This window comes from Danio rerio, chromosome 18 (assembly GCF_052040795.2).
Source record: "Danio rerio strain M-AB ecotype USA chromosome 18, GRCz13ab, whole genome shotgun sequence".
Taxonomy (NCBI): domain Eukaryota; kingdom Metazoa; phylum Chordata; class Actinopteri; order Cypriniformes; family Danionidae; genus Danio; species Danio rerio.
Window position 1 is genome coordinate 40,200,365 of NC_141038.1, and position 20,621 is coordinate 40,220,985.

Genomic DNA, 20,621 nt, shown 5'->3' on the forward strand with positions numbered 1-20,621 from the left:
CACACTCCTCTGATAATTGTAAGGAATAATTCCAGAAGGCAACTGACTATGTAAAGCCGCTTAAAACAAAACAAAAATATGTGCTATATGCCGAGTTCAGCGGCTAATCAGCCAGAATCAGCTAAGGGGACATGGCGGCGACCAGCGAGACCTTGCTGTCACTCTAGTGGCCACACCTTTAATTATGCAGACCTAATATAACTTAATATAAATGAAACGGATGAGTTATAAAAAAATTTACCCCCTCACAGTTTTCATGAAGGATAATATTAGCTATATAAACCAAAATCAATCTTTGTACCAGGCTGTAAACACTTTTTCTTCTGGTGTAAAGTTGGCCATTTTAACAGTGGGGTCAATAAAAATTTGCTCTATTATGGAGCCGGGATTGTCGGAATTTCCATAAATTGCAGTTTCAGTTCCGTGTCTTCATGAGGTAGAGTGGGAGGGTGCCGCTTGGGCCTGTCACAATAATCATTATATCAACTGATCGCACAACACATGGACGTCACCTCAATCATTTTTGGTGATGCAATAGATATCGGCCATACATAAAAAACAAATCTAGCAACACTTTAGCTGATTGTGCAACATCTCAATCTCTATAGGAGGTGTCATTACATAATGGTTAAAAAAATACTTTAGTATTTACTATAAATTACTATTGTATATTTTCATGTGGCTGTCTGACAGCTGAAAATAGATCTGGTAGCAGATATCACAGCCTCGATTACATTTTATCTTGCACTTTGTTGTTAATATTTATTATTATTTATTTGTTTTGGATATATGCTTTCACATTCTAATTATTAAATTGTTAAAATGACTATAATTAAACTAATTGTTCTTAATAATAAAATATTTTGTGTTCTTTGAAAGAGTGTTCTTGCATTGTGATGTGTTTTTGACATTCAGACGTTATATAATGAGTGGCATAAAATGGTCTTAAAATGACAATAATATCGTTTATCTCAATATATTTTGATGCGATATATCGTAAAACAAAAAAATTATATTGTGACAGGCCTACATACTAATAGATAGAAGGTGCTCAGTGTCTACTAAACACTATCATGGTAGCACACATGAATCTAAAGTAATTCAATAAACATTATTTTAACAAAATTAGATGCAACATAAAACTCTTAATGTACATAACTGATGCGAAAGAGCCATATTAATGTCTACTAATTTACAAATAATATTTGAAAGTCATTGTTTGGTTATTCAACAACTTGATTGTTGTTGAACTCCCAATCATTACAAATACTGCAGAAGACTTATTGGAACATACGTGGACCCAAGATTCTCACAGAAATCAGTCAAGTTTAGTGATGGAAAAATCATGGTTTGGGGTTATATTCAGTATAGGGATATGCAAGAGATCTGCAGAGTAGATGGCAACATCAACAGCCTGAGGTATAAAGACATTTTTGCTGCCCATTACATTACACAGCACTGAAGAGGGCACATTCTTCAGCAGGATGCGCTCCTTATCATACTTCCACTTCCACATCAAAGTTCCTGAAAGCAAAAAAGGTCATGTGCTGCAGAATTGACCTGCCCAGTCACCAGACATGAACATTATTGAGCATGTCTGGGGTAAGATGAAGGAGCAGGAATTGAAGCTGAATCCAAAAAATCTTGATAAACTCTGCCATTCCAGATGACTTTATTAATATGTTATTTGAGTCATTGCAGAGATGCATGGGTGCAGTCGGCCAAGCTCATGGGAGTCATGCACTTTATTAATTATTTTTCCACTTTACCATGAGTTTATATCTATACTGGGCCTTATTTCTGTTAAGTGACAAGACTTTTGTCTAAGCAAAGTCAGGACATGATCAAGATCATCAAGGCATGATCAAATTTTATTTTGGTAAAGTAAGAGTAATCTAGAGCCCTTTGCCTTTTAATAAGCCACTTCTGATGCCAAATGATCAACCAGAAGTCAAGTTATAATTTGTTGTTCCTAAAACTTGGATAGGCTACAAGCCTTTTGTCAGGTTGTGCATGTAGTTAATTTATGTAAAGGTATAAGTAAATAATCAATAAACATTATTTTTCTAATGTACATAACTGATGAGACAAAAACTAAAAAGAGCCATATGAACATCATAAAGTTTTTGCCATTATTATCACAGCCATTTTACACAGTTGCACATATAGTCAAACTCTAAATTATTCCGACATTTAATATTTTTTTACTAGTCTGTGTAGGACACTATACAGTTAATTCATGCACATTTATGAGAATGGCAAAGTGAAGAAAATAGTAAAGTAAATATTATACATAATACTTCATCATACACTTAATAATAAAAAACAACAGGAACCGAAGAAGCTGCCGCAGGAAATCTGGGAACATATTGAGGCTCAAGTTTAAATAAACCTGGTTGACAGCGTAAAGGGACTACAGGCTTTCAATAAAGCCCAACAGAGAGTTTAGAGTTGTGTGTATATAATCAAAGTAGCAGTTGTCTGAATAATTTTTGGTTGATTATAATGTAATGCATACTGTACAGTTCTGTCAAAGTTATCTGACGTTATCACAATAGATTTGAATTGAGTTCATATCAGTTCTTATTAGGGCAACAATATAATAATAGGAATATAGCAAACAATTTGTGAGGACTTGAAGGTGTCTGAATAATTTTTGAATGTGACTTTGTTGTATTGTGTCCTGCAGCTCAGTCAGAAACACAAAGTTGGGATCCTGTTGTGTCGAGCGGGGCAGAGCACGGAGGAGGAGATGTACAACAATGAAGAGGCGACGCCGGCCTTCACCGCCTTTCTCGAGCTGCTGGGAGAAACTGTGTGTCTGAGGGGTTTCAACAAATATGCTGCCCAGCTAGACACCAAAAGTGAGCATGAGTTTCTGTCTCTGTTACACTTGTGCTTAAAAGGCTTAACAAGATAAAGTGTCAAGCGATAAATCAATCTCTTCCATGCTAATCTGAGTTCTTGTTCTAACTCACTGCGACCGTCAAAAGCGTAGTGTGAAATACATTTTGGCAGTCTCCTGGTTATATTTGACACCACACTGAGTAGCTCTATGGATTTACAATGTAATTTCATCAGTGGAGAATTTTCCTCAGGACCTCTTAAACAATCCTTTTTCTGGCGAAGCAGTTACACAATACTCTTTTTAAGTTTACATTTACTGTATGTAATCATTTTGAATGCTCATCACACACCCTTCCACACATTTGCTTAGATGTCTAAATGCAGACGTTCCGTAGAGCTTTATTGACCTTATTCTAAAATGCGGAAGTGTGCCTGTTTTCGCGATTGTTTTAGAACTTCTGATTCAGTCGCCTATGGGAGAAATAACTAGGAATAATAAACAGAATAAATAAGGAATAAATAAAAAATGGTCAAACTACTTGCTCTACAAACAAATATTTGCATGACTATATAGACCAAGTAGAATAATATAATAAGAAAAAAAAAGTCAGTTTGCAACATCAAAACGAGCAGTTTTTAATGTCTAAAAATGAATGGAAGTGAATGAGCCAAAACGATTCAAATGGCTGCGCCTGTTCTTCGGCGAAGAATAAGGTGAATTGTTTTAATATAGCTTGTTATATTTAACACAACCCTGACATAATGCTTTTTGCAGTTGTAAAAAACCTTTTTATAGATGAAGTCATCCCCAAAGGGATGATTTGTCTTGCAAATCGATATAAATATGTCCCAAAAATGTGGTTGAATCCTTTGACTGATATACAGTAAACAATGTGATCAGTTTTGGCTGGCTTCTGGAGCATACGATCACTCCGGTGTGGTTATAACATTCAGTGCATCACATCATCAGCTGCTAAATTCAAATCTGCTTTTCCACTATGGCTCACACTGAACCAGAGAAAGTAGTGTATGGCGCTTGGTAAAAATCACAACTTGTCAATGTTTTCAAACAAAAGGCATTTCGGGTACTAGAACGTTTACTAGGGATGTTACGATTCTCACTGTGAATCGCTTAAAATATGTGACTTTTATTAACCGATAAAAATTAATGTTGAACAAACCGCGATACATGCTTTAAACAGAGAGGGCGCAAACTTGCTTTACCTTTTAGTAAAATGACAACAAACAAACCAAAACACAAACTGTGCAGATACTGCAAAAAGACTATTCGATTATTTTAACCTCTCCTTTTCAAATTAGTTAATGCGTATTTTAATAATTTGCTTATTGTTGAATATTTAAAAATGTCTTCTGATACTTATACTAATTAATTATACAAGTACACCTTCATAATCATCTTCAACTCCTGTCTTCAACTCCCTTTTTATGCCAGTAGTCAGTCCCCTGGAGCAGAGAGCCTATTGACCACATCTCTGCTCTCTGGTTTAGGAAAGACTGACCTCTCCACACCAGCAATCTCGGTCCTCGTTGAAAGATTTTTTTTTAGCAGGGAACATTGTAAATGTGCTAAGACATCAGCGTATGCCAGACAACAGATATATGCTGATATTTCTTTTTTAAAATGTAAGAGTCACAGTTTAGTTTGTATATATGAAAGAGTCTTGTTTGGTTTGTATTATTCTTTTTTTTTTTTTGCAATTTGTTTATGGCAGAAAATATATTATTTTGCAAAAAATGTGGAGCATTTAAAAAAAATTAAGGGGCTTTTTACCTTAAACTTGTTTTACCTTTTGTTTTACCTAAAAATCGTGAGATTAGTATCTAAATTGAATCGTGAGTCAGGTGAATCGTTACATACATAACGTTAACTCTATTCTTCCACGAGTTAAATAGACAGTATGTGTTTTGGCAGAAAATCAACTGCTGTAATCCAATGCAGTGCAGGGTAACATTGCAGCACCCATCATCTGCCATAGATACAATAATATGTCCAATATTAGGCTGTGTAAATGTTATTATGCATATTTGAAAATCAGAATATCAGATGTTACATTAAATGAGTCACCATGCATGGACGTTTATAGCGATGCTTTTAAATAACGGTCTCATACAAAAACTCTAGTGGGTCAGCAGGAGTATCTAAAACATGAAGAAGGTACAGACACTTCTAATAAGTGTAATATGTTAGGGTTAAATTATGCCAATAGTCACTCACTACTATTTTTGGGAGTGTGGTTTGAAACCAGAATAGGTAACGGTTTGTCTTTCTATTCTGACAAAATTAATATTGGTGTCCATCTGGCAACTAGTAAAGAAGCATGTTCTTTGTATCTTTCTGGTTTAATTCTTCAAATAGTATTCGTGAACATTCGAGCCAAACTTGAATGAAAGTAATACAATAAATTTAATACTTTCTTTCGAGGTCATTGCTGATAGGCGTAAATGCGGTGTAGCATTGATTCAACAAGGTGCTGGAGACATTCATAAGAGATTTTGGTCCATACTGACATGATTGTGTCACGCAGCATGTTTATTGGCTGAAATACTATGATGTGAATCTCCTATTTACCAAACCCAAAATGTGCCCAATTGGTTTGTGATCAGCTGAATGAGAAGTCATTGTCAGGTTTGATATGATTTGAGATTTGTGATATAGTGTATTATCATGCTGGAAATATTCATCTCAAGATGAGCACACTGTGGTTATAAAGGGATGAGCATGGTCAGCAACAATCCTCAGGCGGGCAATGCCATTTAAGTGTGCCAAGAAAACCTCGCCCTCTCCAATATACCACAAGCAGCCTAAAGTGTTGCAACAGGACAGGATGGATCCACACTTTCATGTTGTTTTGCCAAATGCTCACCTTACCATCTGAATATTGCAGCAGAAGTCGAGGCTTAGGGAGATTCAGCTTTTTAATTCAATTCAATTCACCTTTATTTGTATAGCGCTTTTACAATGTAGATTGTGTCAAAGCAGCTTCACATAGAAGATCATAGAAAATTGAAACAGTGTAGTTCAGTTTTCAGAGTTTAAGTTCAGTTCAGTTTAGCTCAGTTCAGTGTGCTTTAATAATCCCTACTGAGAGTCCAAACACTGAAGAGCAAATCCATCGATGCAAACCATGCAAGCCAGTGACGACTGCGACGAAAGAAAAAACGTCACCAATTGGCGAAAGTTAAGGATTAAAAAAAAACAAAAAACCTCGAGAGAAACCAGGCTCAATTGGGCACGGACATTTTTCCTCTGGCCAAACGTCTTGTGCAGAGCTGCAGTCTAGGTGCCGGAGGCTGGAAGCTGGACCTCAGCGAAGACTCGACTGTCCCTGGAGCGTCACAGTAATCAGTCTCATGCTCTCCGCTCCTCCATGACCACCACAGCAGCTGCTTAGGATACGGCCTGGTCCAGGACAGGGAAACTTTGGGATCCTCTCGTCGCTTTTTCTAATCATTTATTGTCCAACTCCAAGCCTGTGTGAATTGTAGCCTCAGTTTGCTGTTCTCAGCTGACAGGACAACTGCTCTGCTCATGTTCTGCTGCTGTAGCTCATCTACTTCAAGGTTTGAGATTTGGTTCATTCAGAGATGTTTTCCTGCTGACCTCGTTGGTATCCATTGGATATTTGAGGATTGAGGTACAATTGTCTAATTGTTAAGGATGTGGGCCATGACTAATTTGTTAATCGTTAAAATAAAGTTTTTAAATGGACTAAATTAAAAGCTTAAAACCCAACAAATAAAAATAGTAAAAAAGAATACTGTGTATACAATAGCTTACGTTTGAAATATGTTATATATTTTAGGACTGCTGTCAAATCCCTCAATTATCTCTGCTAAAACAAGGTAAAAATAGGCTGTTTGCTTACCTTGCATTATTATCATGATCAATTTTAGGTGTAGAAATGCAGCCAAATGCAAAGCTTATTTATTCAAAACAGCCAGTAGAAAATCAGTAATCAAACAAAATGAAAACTCTGTCATCATTTATACACTCTTTAATTGTTCCAAACAGTTTGTTTTTGTTCTTTGGAAAACAAAATAAGATGTTTTGAAGAATATTGGAAACCCATAACCTATGACCTTCATAGTATTTGTTTTTCCTACTTTAGAAGTCAGTGGTTATCTTGGTTAGAGGTTTGGGTGAACTATCCCCTAAGTGCATTGAGCTGCCATGTGATTTGCTGATTAGACATTTTTATTTAAATAAGCAGTTGTACTGAATAAATTGGTGGGTAACTGTGTGTAGATTTTATTAAAAAGTAGTTATATGCTTTAAGTTTGTCAATTTAGGCAAATAATTGGAACTTTTAAAGAATATTTTTATGTGGTTTTGCATGTCACTGTGAGGGGCTGTTTACACTGCTGATGTGGAGCCAAAAACTGAAAACTTTTTATTTGTTTTGCATGTTCATTTAAAAAATGACTGTTTTTGTAACTAAAAATATCTGAAAAATGGTTTTAAAGTGGAAGTTTTTGAAAATGTCATTTTGTCCTTGTAAACATCCAAAAACATGGTACAGTTTACTAACACTTCATCAGCAGTGTGTTGATTTACTTCACATTAAAAGTAAAATAGTGGCGCATATTACACACACTGCAAATTCTACACACACACACACCGGGGCTGAGCCACTGAATACTCGTAGTCACTTACTGTTCCTGTAAGTACTGTTTAAGGTTATAGCACTCAAGCTTTTCTTAGAGTGTTTTTCTTGTTTCTATTTCAAATATCTCAAAATTCCTTAAATCAAGAAGCATTTTCTAGACAGAATTAACAATATTTCCTCATTTTTAGAAATAATAAGACAAAATTAAATTAGTTTTTTAAAAAAAAACAAGCTAAATAATTAACCAATGGCAATTAATAATATTGTCTTTGAATTGAATCAAGATTGTTTTACTAAGCCTATTGGCAGATTCTTTTCCTTGTTTTAAGGAAAATAAAATCACTTAATTTAGACTTTAGTGTTTCTAAAAATGGGACAATATTTTTGCTCGTGTAGGAATGACTTTAAATTAAATAATTTACTAGATATTTGGACTAGAAACCAGACAAAAACTCTAAGAAAAGAAAACAACATTTTTCCCAGTGAACATTGATCATTTTGAAAATGTCGTTTAAACTATTAAATGTCGTGAAGCTATTTTTAAATGTGAGGGAAAAGCTTTTTTATTTCTGGCTACATCGTTGTTAGGTAAACGTAGAAAAATACCTCCAGCAACTTATAATATGCCTATGTGTGTTTTATAGCGGACTCAACTGGAACACACTCCCTGTACACCACCTATCAGGACTACGAGATCATGTTTCACGTGTCCACCATGCTTCCATACATGCCCAATAATCCTCAACAGGTAAGAAAAGCTTAAATGCGCATGAACACATTCAACAGTCTGTATAGCGCAGACATGACCCAACTTATCCTAAAACATCCCACCCCTTCTCCCCCACCTGGACAGTCTCCCAGAATACCTAACGCATTGTTCAGATGCTATTCATATTCTTTGCTCATATTTGCCAGTGTGTTATGTGGCGAGTTCTGCATGTGGCAGACCCAGTTTCCAAAGAAACATCTGGAATGGTAGTGAACTTTATGGAGAGGCAGCAGTAAATCCAGTGGATGCTCTAAAGCTCTTTTTTTTTTTCATTCAACACAAGTGACCGCAACGTCTGGACAGCCACACTGGGAGCCTGTATTTTTCGTTATGTGTGGTTATGAAGGAATTATTCTAGCTCTTTCTCTTTCAGTTGGTTATTGTCAAGTTCTCCTGCTGTTTTTTATTTGCACTGGGTGTGGTTGTCTGGTGATTTCCATGCTGATTGCAGTCCAATAATATGGCATCTTTTGCCCTCGGGAAGCGGCATGCACATAGATATGCGTCAACAGCTTTAGGTGGGAAATCTTCTTTGAAAACAGACTAATAAATGAGCTGGTATTTGTTTGTGTTTTACTTGCGTAGGGGGATCTTTCTGAGGAAAATGTTGTTGGGAGAGACCAGGGTTATTCATTTTATCTAATGTGTGAGACGAGGAGCTAGAAAATATCAAAATAAAACGTATTTATGTTATTTAAAATGTTAAAATAGTTCTAACACTACATAATAACAACAAATATTGTTTTTTGTTTATTTTTAGGGACTGAGCACCTTCCTAGGCCTCAGAATTGTTCAGTTTATTATTATTATTAGTAGTAGTATTATTAGTATTTAATTCCGGAATGAATTGCATTTTTGAGGGGTCTAAACATGCTCAAAAACTCACAAACACACACACACACACACACCAGAACTGGCGAACATTTACCAAAGAAATAACAACCAAAGAAATCCATATATGCAAAGAAAACAAATCTAATTAGTTTACAAATGAATTTATGTGTAATAAAATAAAATGATGCAGGAAAAACGTATTGAACACATGAAGAAAGGGAGGTGAGGAAAGCCCAGACAGCAGCTGAAATCTCTCAGTAGATACTCAGCAACCCTCTGCCCTTTGTCATTGTAAATGAATATTAGCTGTTTCAGTCAACCATCTACATTAGCAGGATGATGAAGATGAATCCAGAGTGGACATTTCAGCAAGGCAATGATTCAAAACACAGCTCAAACTCTCAAATGCTTTCAGAGAAAGAAAATCCCAGATAGAATGGAATGGCCCACCCAATCACCTGACATGAATCTAATATATAATACAAAATATATATATAATACAATAATATATAATACAAAATAAAGATCAGATTTGATAGAAGTCTGTGAAAAACTCCCACTTAAGCAATGCATGTAACTTCATTATCCATATGAGAGGCATCTTTAAGCTGCTATCAACAAAAATCCTTTAATATAGAGTATTAAATACGTTTCAGTAGTTCAGTGCATTATCCTTGTGTTATTTTATTGTTATTACAATTTTTTCAGATTTTTTTTTGTTTGTTTTATTTTTATGTTTGTTTTGTTTTTTATGTTTTTTGCCAAAATCAGGATCAATTCCATGTCAAAATCAACACTATTAAATCGCTAAGGAAAAAAGGAAATGTTTAGGCTTTTTTTTTGTTTACTTGATTAGTTGAAAATAGTTGAAGAAAAATAGTAATTGTTTTTATTTATTTAATTTTTTACATTTTATTTCACATATTTACATTTTACACATTATAAACTTATAAAACAACCCTTGTAAAGTAATTTGAAAAAAAAAGAAAAAAAAAGAAAATAATAAAATAAGATAAAACCCTATTATACAACTAAATAAGAGGCAAATGTCTACATTTATGCAACAATCTCAATGTTACAATTTAAGTAATTAAAAATTACAAACTGATATATAATTATTGTCAAGAGCTGGCAAGGGTGATCAATCTAGATCCAGCTGGAGAGTTTCTACATAAGAAAAAAAGGGCTTCCATGTTTTAACAAGCGTTCTGTTATGTCTTTGGTGGGAGTATCTAATCCTTTCTAGTTTGACAAAATACAAAACATCTTTCAGCCACCGTACACAAGAGGGTGGCTGGGGGCTCTTCCAGTATAATGAAATTAAACACCTAGCATATATAATTATTTTTTTATCTTGATTTAATAAAACAGATATTACAAATTAAATTTATTAACATTATTAAAATATTCGATGTATTTCATCGCAATAAAATGAAGTTTTTTTTTCAGCATTATTTTTTATTACATTAATCTGGACTGCTCTCTCTAAAGTGTACTGCAGAGGGCAGTGTTTATCTGTTAAATCTTTTATTTAAGCACACACACATACACATTTAAACAAACAGCGACTCACATGGGAGTGTGTTGTAGTGATTAAGGAGAGGTAGAAAAGGATGTCAGGAAAACCTCAGGGTACAGGATTGCCCACCTCCCTCAGGACTTATTACAGGGGATGGGAAGTCTGTGTCAGCGTTCACGAAAGACCAGTGTTTCCATGGTTTTTCTTTTGTGTGTTGTTGAAATGTACGATATCTTATATAATTGATGCCCTCATACTTGTGAGCGGGTGGGCAGTGTCTGTTTGCTCTGACTCAGATTGGAGGCCAGTCTCTCCAACACACAGAGAAACTCTTAATTTCACAGTCTATTTATAAATGTAGATTAACAGCAGTTTTAAACATGGGTTCTCGCCATCTCTGCTGTCAGCACTCCTACTTGGGTTCAAACGAGTCCATGCACTGAACAGAACACACATATCTGCTCAGAGTTTGCAACAGACAAAATCAAATCCATCCCAACATTACAGCAGAGAACGAACGATGCTCTTGACTGACTTCAGATGCCTTTTTTGTATTGTTTGCAAGTCAGTACTGTATTGATATTCCTCAAGCATTCAGTCTAATTCATACTAATCTGTTAACACTAAGCAGTATTTTGGTGAAATTGAATGACTTTAAAAGGGCACCTATGATGAAAATCATCTTTTGTAAGCAGTTTGGACAGAACTGTGAGTAGGTATAGAGCAGGGGTCGCCAACCCTGTTCCCGGAGAGCCACCTTCCTGCAGATTTCAGTTGCCACCCATATCAAACACACCTGCCTGTAATTATCACATGGTGTTTAGGTCCTAATTAATTGGTTCAGCTGTGTTTGATATGGGTAATTTGGCCATTTGTAAGCATCTCCGCTGACCACCGCACGTTCACGAGAGAGAGCACGCGTGTGCGATCGGTAAAAACCTGCTGAATCAAAACTTTTCAAAAACCTGAATCAATATTGCAGTTACTTTTTGCACGTTGGAGAAAGGATGTCAATGTCTGAAGGATTTCTCTTAGACAAGTAATGTTCTGTTTTAAAGCTGTTTTAGCTTCACGCAAAGCTGATGTACACTGCAAAAAATGCTTTTCTTACTTAGATTTGTTGTCTTGTTTCAATTCCAAATATTTAAAAATTCCTAAATCAAGAAGAATATTCTAGACAAGCAAAACATATTGTCTTGTTTTGAGAAATAAAATGCCAGTATTAAGTGAATTTTTCCTTAAAACAAGCAAAATAATCTGCCAATGGGGTAAGCAAAAGAATCTTGTTTTTTCTTTTGACGCAAGATAATTTTGCTTACCCCATTGGCAGATTATTTAGCTTGATTTAAGGAAAAACTCACTTAATATTGGCATATTATTTCTCAAAACAAGACGATATGTTTTGCTTGTCTAGAAAATGCTTCTTGATAAAAGAAATTTTAGATATTTAGACTAGGAACAAGACAGAAAATCTAAGCAAGAAAAGCATTTTTTGCAGTGTAACGTTAGATGTTGTTGTTACAAATGGGTTATATCTTCACAGAAGTGTTGTTCAGCCACTGAAATCTTTCAATGAAAGATTGATAAGAGTATTTTCAGTTTCATAAGGGACCTTTTACAGCATCGATGATGTAGATTTTAATTAGTTTAACAACAAAACACAAGTAATAACCGCTATTCCGCCTAGTCTCTCCCTATATTGTTTACCATGCAGCTCTAAATATTCACTCTGAAATAGCATGTCAGTTTGGCTTGCACGCCGCAGGACAAGCACTAGTCGCTTTTAACACATGAGAGAGGGTTCTTTTGCGGTGCTCGTGTTTTAGGAGGCGTGGCTCTAGACGGCAGAGGAGAGACTGTGAGTCAGAGATTTATGCTAAGCTGTTAGCATTGTGGAAGATCACCTACTGCACCTTTAACTGCTGTTTTCTTACTGCTTTCATTTTACTTGCATGTTTTTGTTATTGAGTGGAAAGCTGGCAGCACATATTTGCATATTCATCTAAACACTGCAATGCTGGAAGCATTGTGTTTATCAATAACCGTACACCACTGCTGAAGTATTTAAAATATGTTTTAAGACTAAATAAAGAATGCAAAAGAACTTTTCTGTAGCGAATACAAGTGCCTTCAGAGAGCTCAGTCTAATGAATCGTTCTGACCATGACAAAGTAGCTCAGGCATTTCATTTACAAAGAACTAAACCTAAATCCCGAGATTACATTGCTGCTTTACTCACTGCAGAATTTCCTTCAGGATATGTAATCTTAGTACGATTTGAGCTTTTTACAACATAAGTACATTTCTATGCTTGTGTTTTAGCGGCTGTCTCACAGATCAGTGCCGCTAACAGGCTTCTTCACACCTCTGCGTCTCTCACCAGAGGAGTCATTGTGCATCTATGAAGATTTTTCTGCCAGTTCCTGCTTTTTTTGTATCCTTCAACTGAATGCTCCATCCTTCCTCTCTTGCTCTCTTCCTACTCATCCTCTCTCGGAGTCTCTTTCGGGTTTTTTTTTTTTTTTTGGTACGTTATGTGCAATAAACAAAATACTACTTGTGCTAAAGGACATACCTGAGCTGTATTTAACACCCCAATGGCATAGAGATCATGTCTTAGCAACATCCAATGTTACATGTTCCTGCAACAAGCAGTTTAGATACTCGCATCAGGAGCAACACAACAAAATATTTATATTCCACAGTCCTTTAGAAGGAGAGAATCGTTCACTGAAAGACGAGTTTAAACAGTGGCTGAAGCCTGTCGCTGAAAATAATCGGGTAATTTATTCTTTCAAGCTTTGTTTCTTTCGAGCTTATCTGAGTTCTGTTGCATAGTTTTGCTCCATTTAATTATTTAACTGCAACTGTTTATTAAGTTAAAGTTTGATAATTATAAGAGCTTGAAGTGGCGATGAGGTCTTAAAATAATCTGAGAAGGTCTTTAAAAAGTCTTACAAAGGTATCGAAATTATCTTTAGGATTCCTGCATATACCCTGATATTAAACCTCATTAATAGTATTAAAAATGCATGTTGAGTGTAGTGAATTAGCTCGTTTAGTTATGAACATTAATAATTATAATAACAAGTTAAATTAAATGGACTAATTCACTACATGAGTGACCGATGTTGTTAGTTTGCAGTTCTAACATTTTTGTTTAAACTGTACTGTATGTTTGCTAGTTATTTTCCAGATCTGAGGTAAACTATCTACTGCTGCTTTCAGAATGGGTACTAATGCCATGTAAAGTGGTGTTAAAGCTGATTTAACATTGAATAATGAACATGATAAGCTTCTAAGGTGATCATTGGCTTTATTTTGTGGTGTTGATGAGTCGTGATGTTGCAGAAGTAGATGGTGTTGCAGATGGTTAGAACAAAATCTCTGATTAATACGGAAAAAAAAACAGGTAACACTGTTTTAAGGTCATGTCATAAAATTAACAAACTGTTAACTAAAACTAGCTTAATAATCTACTTATTAGCTGTGTATTAATAATAGTTAGTAAGGTAGAAGTTGGGTTTAGGTTTTGAGTAGGATTAGGGATGTAGATTAAGATCATACTTTATAACGACTAATGAACAGTTAATATCTTAATTAACAGTAGTCACGTAATAAGTAGGCCCATCCGGAATCTGCGTGCAGAATGCGTGCAGAATTCCGCAGATTTTCTGCAGATTTTACGCAGGTTTCCACAGATTTTTAGCCCATCATTAATTCTGTTTTTTTTTACTTGAGTAAATGTGTGTAAATCCATATTTATTCAGTTTTTTAATTAACTACAGTAATATTATTGACTATTGTGAAAATCTTTCATCTGATTTATGTATAATGCAGTTTGTACAGTAATATTTTCTGTCTTTTACTAGATATATTATATGACAAATTTGCTTTATTTACCAAATAAAGTGAATTTAATTGGATTTGCACTTAAACATTAAGTAAAAGTTAAAAAGATATGATTTTTTATTTCATATATTAAGGTTTTAGTTGTGATACCCCCAAAATAATTCCGCAGAAATCTGTTTACTCTGCTTAACAATAATTACTAAAACTGAAACTAAATATATAAAAAGCTAAATAGAATTTTTTTCACAATAGAAAAACCAAACTATAACTAACAAAACCCTTAATGTAACAAACCAAACTGAAATAGAATGAACAGCGAAATTAAAAATAACAAAAACTGATAATTAAAAATGCTAGACTGTAACTTTGGTAGTTTGAACATGTTGAGAATGTGGGCTTTGACACTATACATTAAATATAAAATAAACATTGCATTACATTACATTACATAAATTAATATCTTTTACAACATGCTGCAAATCCAGATGTAATGCTGTTAATAGACACTGTTGATCCACGTTCATTTAAAATAAGAAAAATGTAAAGTATAGTTTAATTGTGCAAGGACTTTTTTTTGCACCCTTATCTTGAAATTGTCTCACATTTTTGATCAATTAAGGTGGCTTTTGCTATTAACCCTCATTTTCGGGTTTTTCAATAACGGAAGGAGTCATAGTTTGGTAAACTTAGAGCGCAGTGAATCAGATAGTAATTTTTTGCAATCCTATTTGCTGAAATAAAAGAAAAACTCCATGATGGTGTTATAAAGACTTTTAGAAGAAAAAAAATTGCGTTAGACAGATGACGGCAGCCAGAGGAGAAGATAATGTCAGATTTATTCTCAGCCCCGTAGACACTACGTTAGAATCACCTTGCATTATCGGTCATTGCTTTTTTTGTAATTTGACGCAAAGGGGAAATAATGCATTCATAAATGCATATAAATGTTCATACGTTTTTCAAAAATCAAAATATTCAAAACTTTAAAGAATTTCAAATTATGATGACCTTTAACGCATCATGACAGTCTTGTGAAGATCCATTAGAAGGTCCATTAGCCCTTGTAAAATGTTAATGAAAGTCTTAATATATTTTATAATTGTATGATATAGATAAGGCGAGGCAGTGGCGCAGTAGGTAGTGCTGTCGCCTCACAGCAAGAAGGTCGCTGGGTTCCACACATTCACCCCTCACAGGTGAATTGGGTAGGCTAAATTGTCCCTAGTGTATGAGTGTGTGTGTAAATGTGTGTGGATGTTTCCCAGAGGTGCGTTGCAGCTGGAAGGGCATCCGCTGCGTAAAAACTTGCTGGATAAGTTGGCGGTTCATTCCGCTGTGGCAACCCCGGATTAATAAAGGGACTAAGCCGACAAGAAAATGAATGAATGATATAGATAAGTTTATCATATGTTACTTTGCTAAGTAAAACCTTAAAATGTGGCCATCATGTCATACACACACATTAGGGCTGCACGATATTAGAAAAAAAATCTACATATTGATATATTTCCATATGAATACAATTTCACTAGATGACTTGAATAATTATTTGGAAATGATTCGGTATAGGCCTGCATCGCCATGAAATGTAACAAACAATATGCAACCATAGATGAATTCAATAAATAAAACAGACAAATTAAATAACAATAAACAACGTGTTATTGTTTTCTGCAGAGTCTAATTAAATAATCAAATGTAAAATAATACTGCATAGTCATCGACATCAATAGCGTAGTGCAGGGGTGGCCAACCCTGTTCCTGGAGAGCCACCTTCCTGCAGATTTCAGTTGCTACCCATATCAAACACACCTGAACCTATTAATTAGGACCTGAACACCACGTGGTCATTACAGGCAGGTGTGTTTGATATGGTTTCAAACTGAAATCTGCAGGAAGGTGGCTCTCCAGCAACACGGTTGGCCACCCCTGGCCTAGTGGTTAAGTGTGCTGACATATAGCACCATGGTGCTCACTGCGACCCGAGTTCTATTCCAGGCTCATGGTCTTTTCCTGACCATTCCCTGTTCTCGGCTCCCAATACTTTCCTGTCTGTGACCTCCTCTATTCTTTCAAAATTAAAGGTAAAAAAACCTAAAAAATAATTATTAAATATACTGCATAGTTTTCGTTGTATAAATGATTCAATCAAATTAATCGTTATCGATTTAAGTTATAAATTGCACCATTTCAACTGATTTAAAATCAGTCACAGGCCTCCAAAAAACCCTTGTGAAATGATCAGTTTTAAATCAGTGCTTATTCTGTGATGTGATTATTGCGACTGATCAGATTGCGATGTTGATGCTGAAACGATGTATTGTGCAGCCCTAACACACATACTAAATTGACTGTATTTTATGGTGTTTTATTGTTGTAAATCACATGAAATATCCCAATCTTTTCTGTATTTTTAACTGTACGCATGAGGGAACTTAATGTTATGCAGTTAGGAGTTTTATTTTTACTATAGCATGGTTGTTAAACATAAATGTGCACATAAATGCGTCAATGCCTGAGACAAGAAATCACCTAGCACTAACCTAAAAAGCTCTAGTAAACTGCTTAGTAATGCACTTACAACCACTCAGAACACCTTAGCAACATACTGGCAAACATAAGCAACACATTAGCATTGTGGCAGCATTTTCTCAACAACAATAAAATGTTTTCACTTCATGGAATGTCTCACTTGTTCTCCCTTCCATTTCTCTCACAGCTCCTGAGGAAGAGGCACATAGGAAATGATATAGTCACAATAATATTCCAGGAGCCGGGAGCCCTTCCATTCACCCCACAGAATATCCGCTCTCACTTCCAGCACGTGTTTGTCATTGTCCGTGTGCACAACCCTTGCTCTGACAACACCTGCTACAGGTTGGCCTTGTTTCCATAGCAACCCTTTTCTTACATGTTTGGCCCGTAGCCGATGATAACTGAGATATGTGATGAAAGCACAGCTCAGCGAGTAAAAGCTCTGTTTTGATTGGTTGGAGTAATTAATCATCTCTTTCTTATTTCCTATAGTGTGGCAGTGACCCGCATGAAGGACGTCCCTCCGTTTGGTCCGCCACTACCTTCAAATGGCATGATGTTTCGTGACCCTGCTGCCTTCCGCTCTTTTCTTCTGGCCAAGATCATTAATGCTGAAAATGCGGCTCACAAATCGGAGAAGTTCCACACTATGGCAACCCGAACACGCCAGGGATACCTGCGGGACCTGGCGGAAAACTGTGTTTCCACTACGCCGTTGGACACTGCAGGCAAACTGAACAATCTCATCTCTCTGGCCTCCAAACGCAAGGAACGGGTTCGAGCTCGAGAAGGAGCAGAAATGGGTGCCACCGGAGCCCTTGTTTGGCGCGTACTTGCGCAGGACTTTAGCGGGGGAGGTGCCGAGCTTCCCTGTGCTCTAGCCATCTCCAACGAGTATGTTGTGCTGGCGGACTGCTCCACCAAAGAGGTGGTGTTTAACTGTTTCTGCTCTGACGTGATTGGCTGGACGGCAGAAAGACTTGCACTGAAGATTTTCTACGGCAGAGGAGACCATGTGGCCTTACGGGTACCTGAGGGCAGTGCGCAAGATATCAGAGAGGTGCTGCAGAGACTTAAGGTACTGAATCATACAACATCCTTAAAGTTCTATTCAAATGGCTATTGTTTCTCATGGGGACCTCTCTAAGAAATGTAATCTCCATAGCTCATCTGTGATTCAAGCAAAAGCTTTCATATGAAGATAAAATGTGAGGATTTATAAATTATAAATACTTTTTTTAAATTAATACAACTATAATAGGTTTAAAGAGGTTTTCCTTGCCTTTTTAAAACTGCAGAAATCAAAAGAAATTAATTAATGTAACCCCTTACATCAAAAAATAATTGTTTTTTATGTAATTGTCAAGATGAAAGTTTTTATTATGTATAGTATACTCCATAAATTAAAGGGTTATTTTATCCAAAATGAAAAATTATATTATTAATTCATAGGCGTGTCAAAATGTATTGTTTCTTCGATGCAACGCGGACAATTGGATACCAGTTCAGTATTAGATTCTAACCGGTTATTGCGTATACACACTATTTTGTGGTAGCTTACTATGGCGAGCGAGCCAATAGTAATTCAAAGTAATACAAAGTAAATTAAATGTTCCCACTACTTAAAAAAAAACATAAACTCTGCACAATTCACTGTGTCTGTTTGCTGGACAGTCTTTCACGGACACTAAAGTACAGCAGAAGTCCCTATTACACAGAGAGTGAGAGAATGACAATAAACTCCATTTCTCTCTCTCTCTCTCACTGTGGCCCTTTGACCTGCTGGCGTGAGGTAACTTTTCCTCTCCTCTGGGCTGTTATAGCGTTACTTCTGAATACAGACATGAGTGCGTGTCTGCAGAGAGAGTTTTTTCCACCACATCTATCATCAGCTGTGATGGCTGCTGCTATTTATCTGTGTCACTCATCTGTGAAGAGCGCCAAAGCGTTAAAGCTAATCGCAGCTCTTTCTGTTGAGCGCGTGACCAATCATAGGGATGTAAGAACTCGCCCAACAACACTCAAAAAACAAGCAGGATGTTTACATTTGTTTATTTACTATAAATACTCATGTTGTTGTGTGCATATACAAAACTATAAAAATACACACACAAAAAAACATCCATAAAACAGACCGTATGCCTTCAGTGGTTCAATTTGAACATTATCCAGCTATGATCATACTTTTGTCCGAACATAAACAAAACTTTACTCAGCAATTTCTTCTATTCAGTGTCACTATATTGCACGTTTATAAGCACTGTGCAGTGATATCTAGCCAAGTATTAACCAATGCAGTACATCAGAGGTGCGCCCTATACTGACACTGAGGAGAGAGAAAATGGCATTATCTTTGTTTTATGTACGCACAAACATTCTTAAAGCTTTTGATTGAACAACTAAAGGCATAAAATCTGCTTTGATGATGTTTTTTGGTACGTTTCTGCACTTTCCGGAACAAATCTAAAACCTTTCTCCAACCAGTTCATGAGCTTTTAGATTTCACCTAAAATATCTTGCTTTGTGTTTCGAAGATGAATGAAAAGTGAGAGTGAGTTATTATTATACTTTTTATATTCGTTTGCGCTAAATCTAAACTAACTAAACCAAATGCCAGTGTGCCATTTTACGTTTCTATCTTTTCTATCTGTCTATCTGTACTGAAACGTTGCAAAATTATTTTAGTAAAAACTTTTTGCTCTTTGGTAATATAAGTGTCCATTTTGAATGCAAAAGATATAACTTTCCTGATAGAAATTACAGCAAATTGCAACTATACTGTGGTCTAAAAGGATTTACTAAACTTTTTATTGAATTCCTTTTAGAAACTAAAAATACTTTTTAGTAAATAAATCACCACACTTACTTGGTGTTTGTCAAAAAAAAGTAGGTAATTCAGCTGGGTTTTTTCACAAGGGTAGTAAGAGGAAAATACAGACATTTTATATTGGGATAGCAATAAAAACACAAACTGCCCCCTGTAAATGGTGTAAATCCTTTATGCCCTTCTGTGTAACAATTACCATTAGAATAGGGATAAAGAATTGGTTTGCGTTGTGCTGTTTACACGGACTAAGCTTTGTATCTGTTTTTTTTCCTTGCAGGCGTTGACTGTAGGTTGTGAGACAGTTGACATGACGTTGCGACGTAATGGATTAGGTCAGCTTGGTTTCCATGTGCGTTTGGACGGAACGGTGTCCGAAGTGGAGGAATATGGTTTCGCTTGGCAGGCAGGACTTCGACAGGGAAGCCGATTGGTAGAAATCTGCAAGGTTGCTGCAGTGACGCTCTCCCATGAGCAGATGATCGACCTACTGAGGACATCGGTAACTGTAAAAGTGGTCATCATCCCACCTTTCGAAGAAGGAGGAGCTCGCAGGTTAGTATCTGTAAATTTGCATATATTTTTGTGGTTTGACCTGTTTTAGTGAAAGTGTTGGTGTAAACGACTGCTGCTTGAGAAATCAGTGACCTCCTGAAGCCGTAAACCTCACAAGATGTGTAGAGTTATTTATTACATCACAGAAGCCACATCTGAAGCAGCACATGTGGTATATACAGAGTTTTTGTTGTGGTGCAGAGGAATTACAATAGGGTTTATGCTCAAATCACATGACCAAAGTCAGTTTATAGAGAA

The 20,621-nt window shown here is 36.0% G+C and overlaps 1 protein-coding gene across 7 annotated transcripts in view; it reads left to right on the top strand.

Annotated features, from left to right (window-relative positions):
- Nucleotides 1-20,621, top strand: part of sipa1l3 (signal-induced proliferation-associated 1 like 3) — a 189,424-nt gene that overhangs the window by 118,858 nt on the left and 49,945 nt on the right. For all 7 annotated transcript variants that reach the window (XR_015515125.1, XR_015515127.1, XR_015515126.1 and 4 more), the window contains 5 exons: nucleotides 2,690-2,864; nucleotides 8,120-8,223; nucleotides 17,169-17,326; nucleotides 17,477-18,062; nucleotides 20,089-20,363. Coding sequence is in view for 4 of the 7 variants with exons in the window: in XM_087293316.1 (XP_087149442.1) it covers nucleotides 2,690-2,864; nucleotides 8,120-8,223; nucleotides 17,169-17,326; nucleotides 17,477-18,062; nucleotides 20,089-20,363 (1,298 nt within the window). In the remaining 3 variants the exon portion in view is untranslated. The remainder of the gene's footprint in view (nucleotides 1-2,689; nucleotides 2,865-8,119; nucleotides 8,224-17,168; nucleotides 17,327-17,476; nucleotides 18,063-20,088; nucleotides 20,364-20,621) is intronic.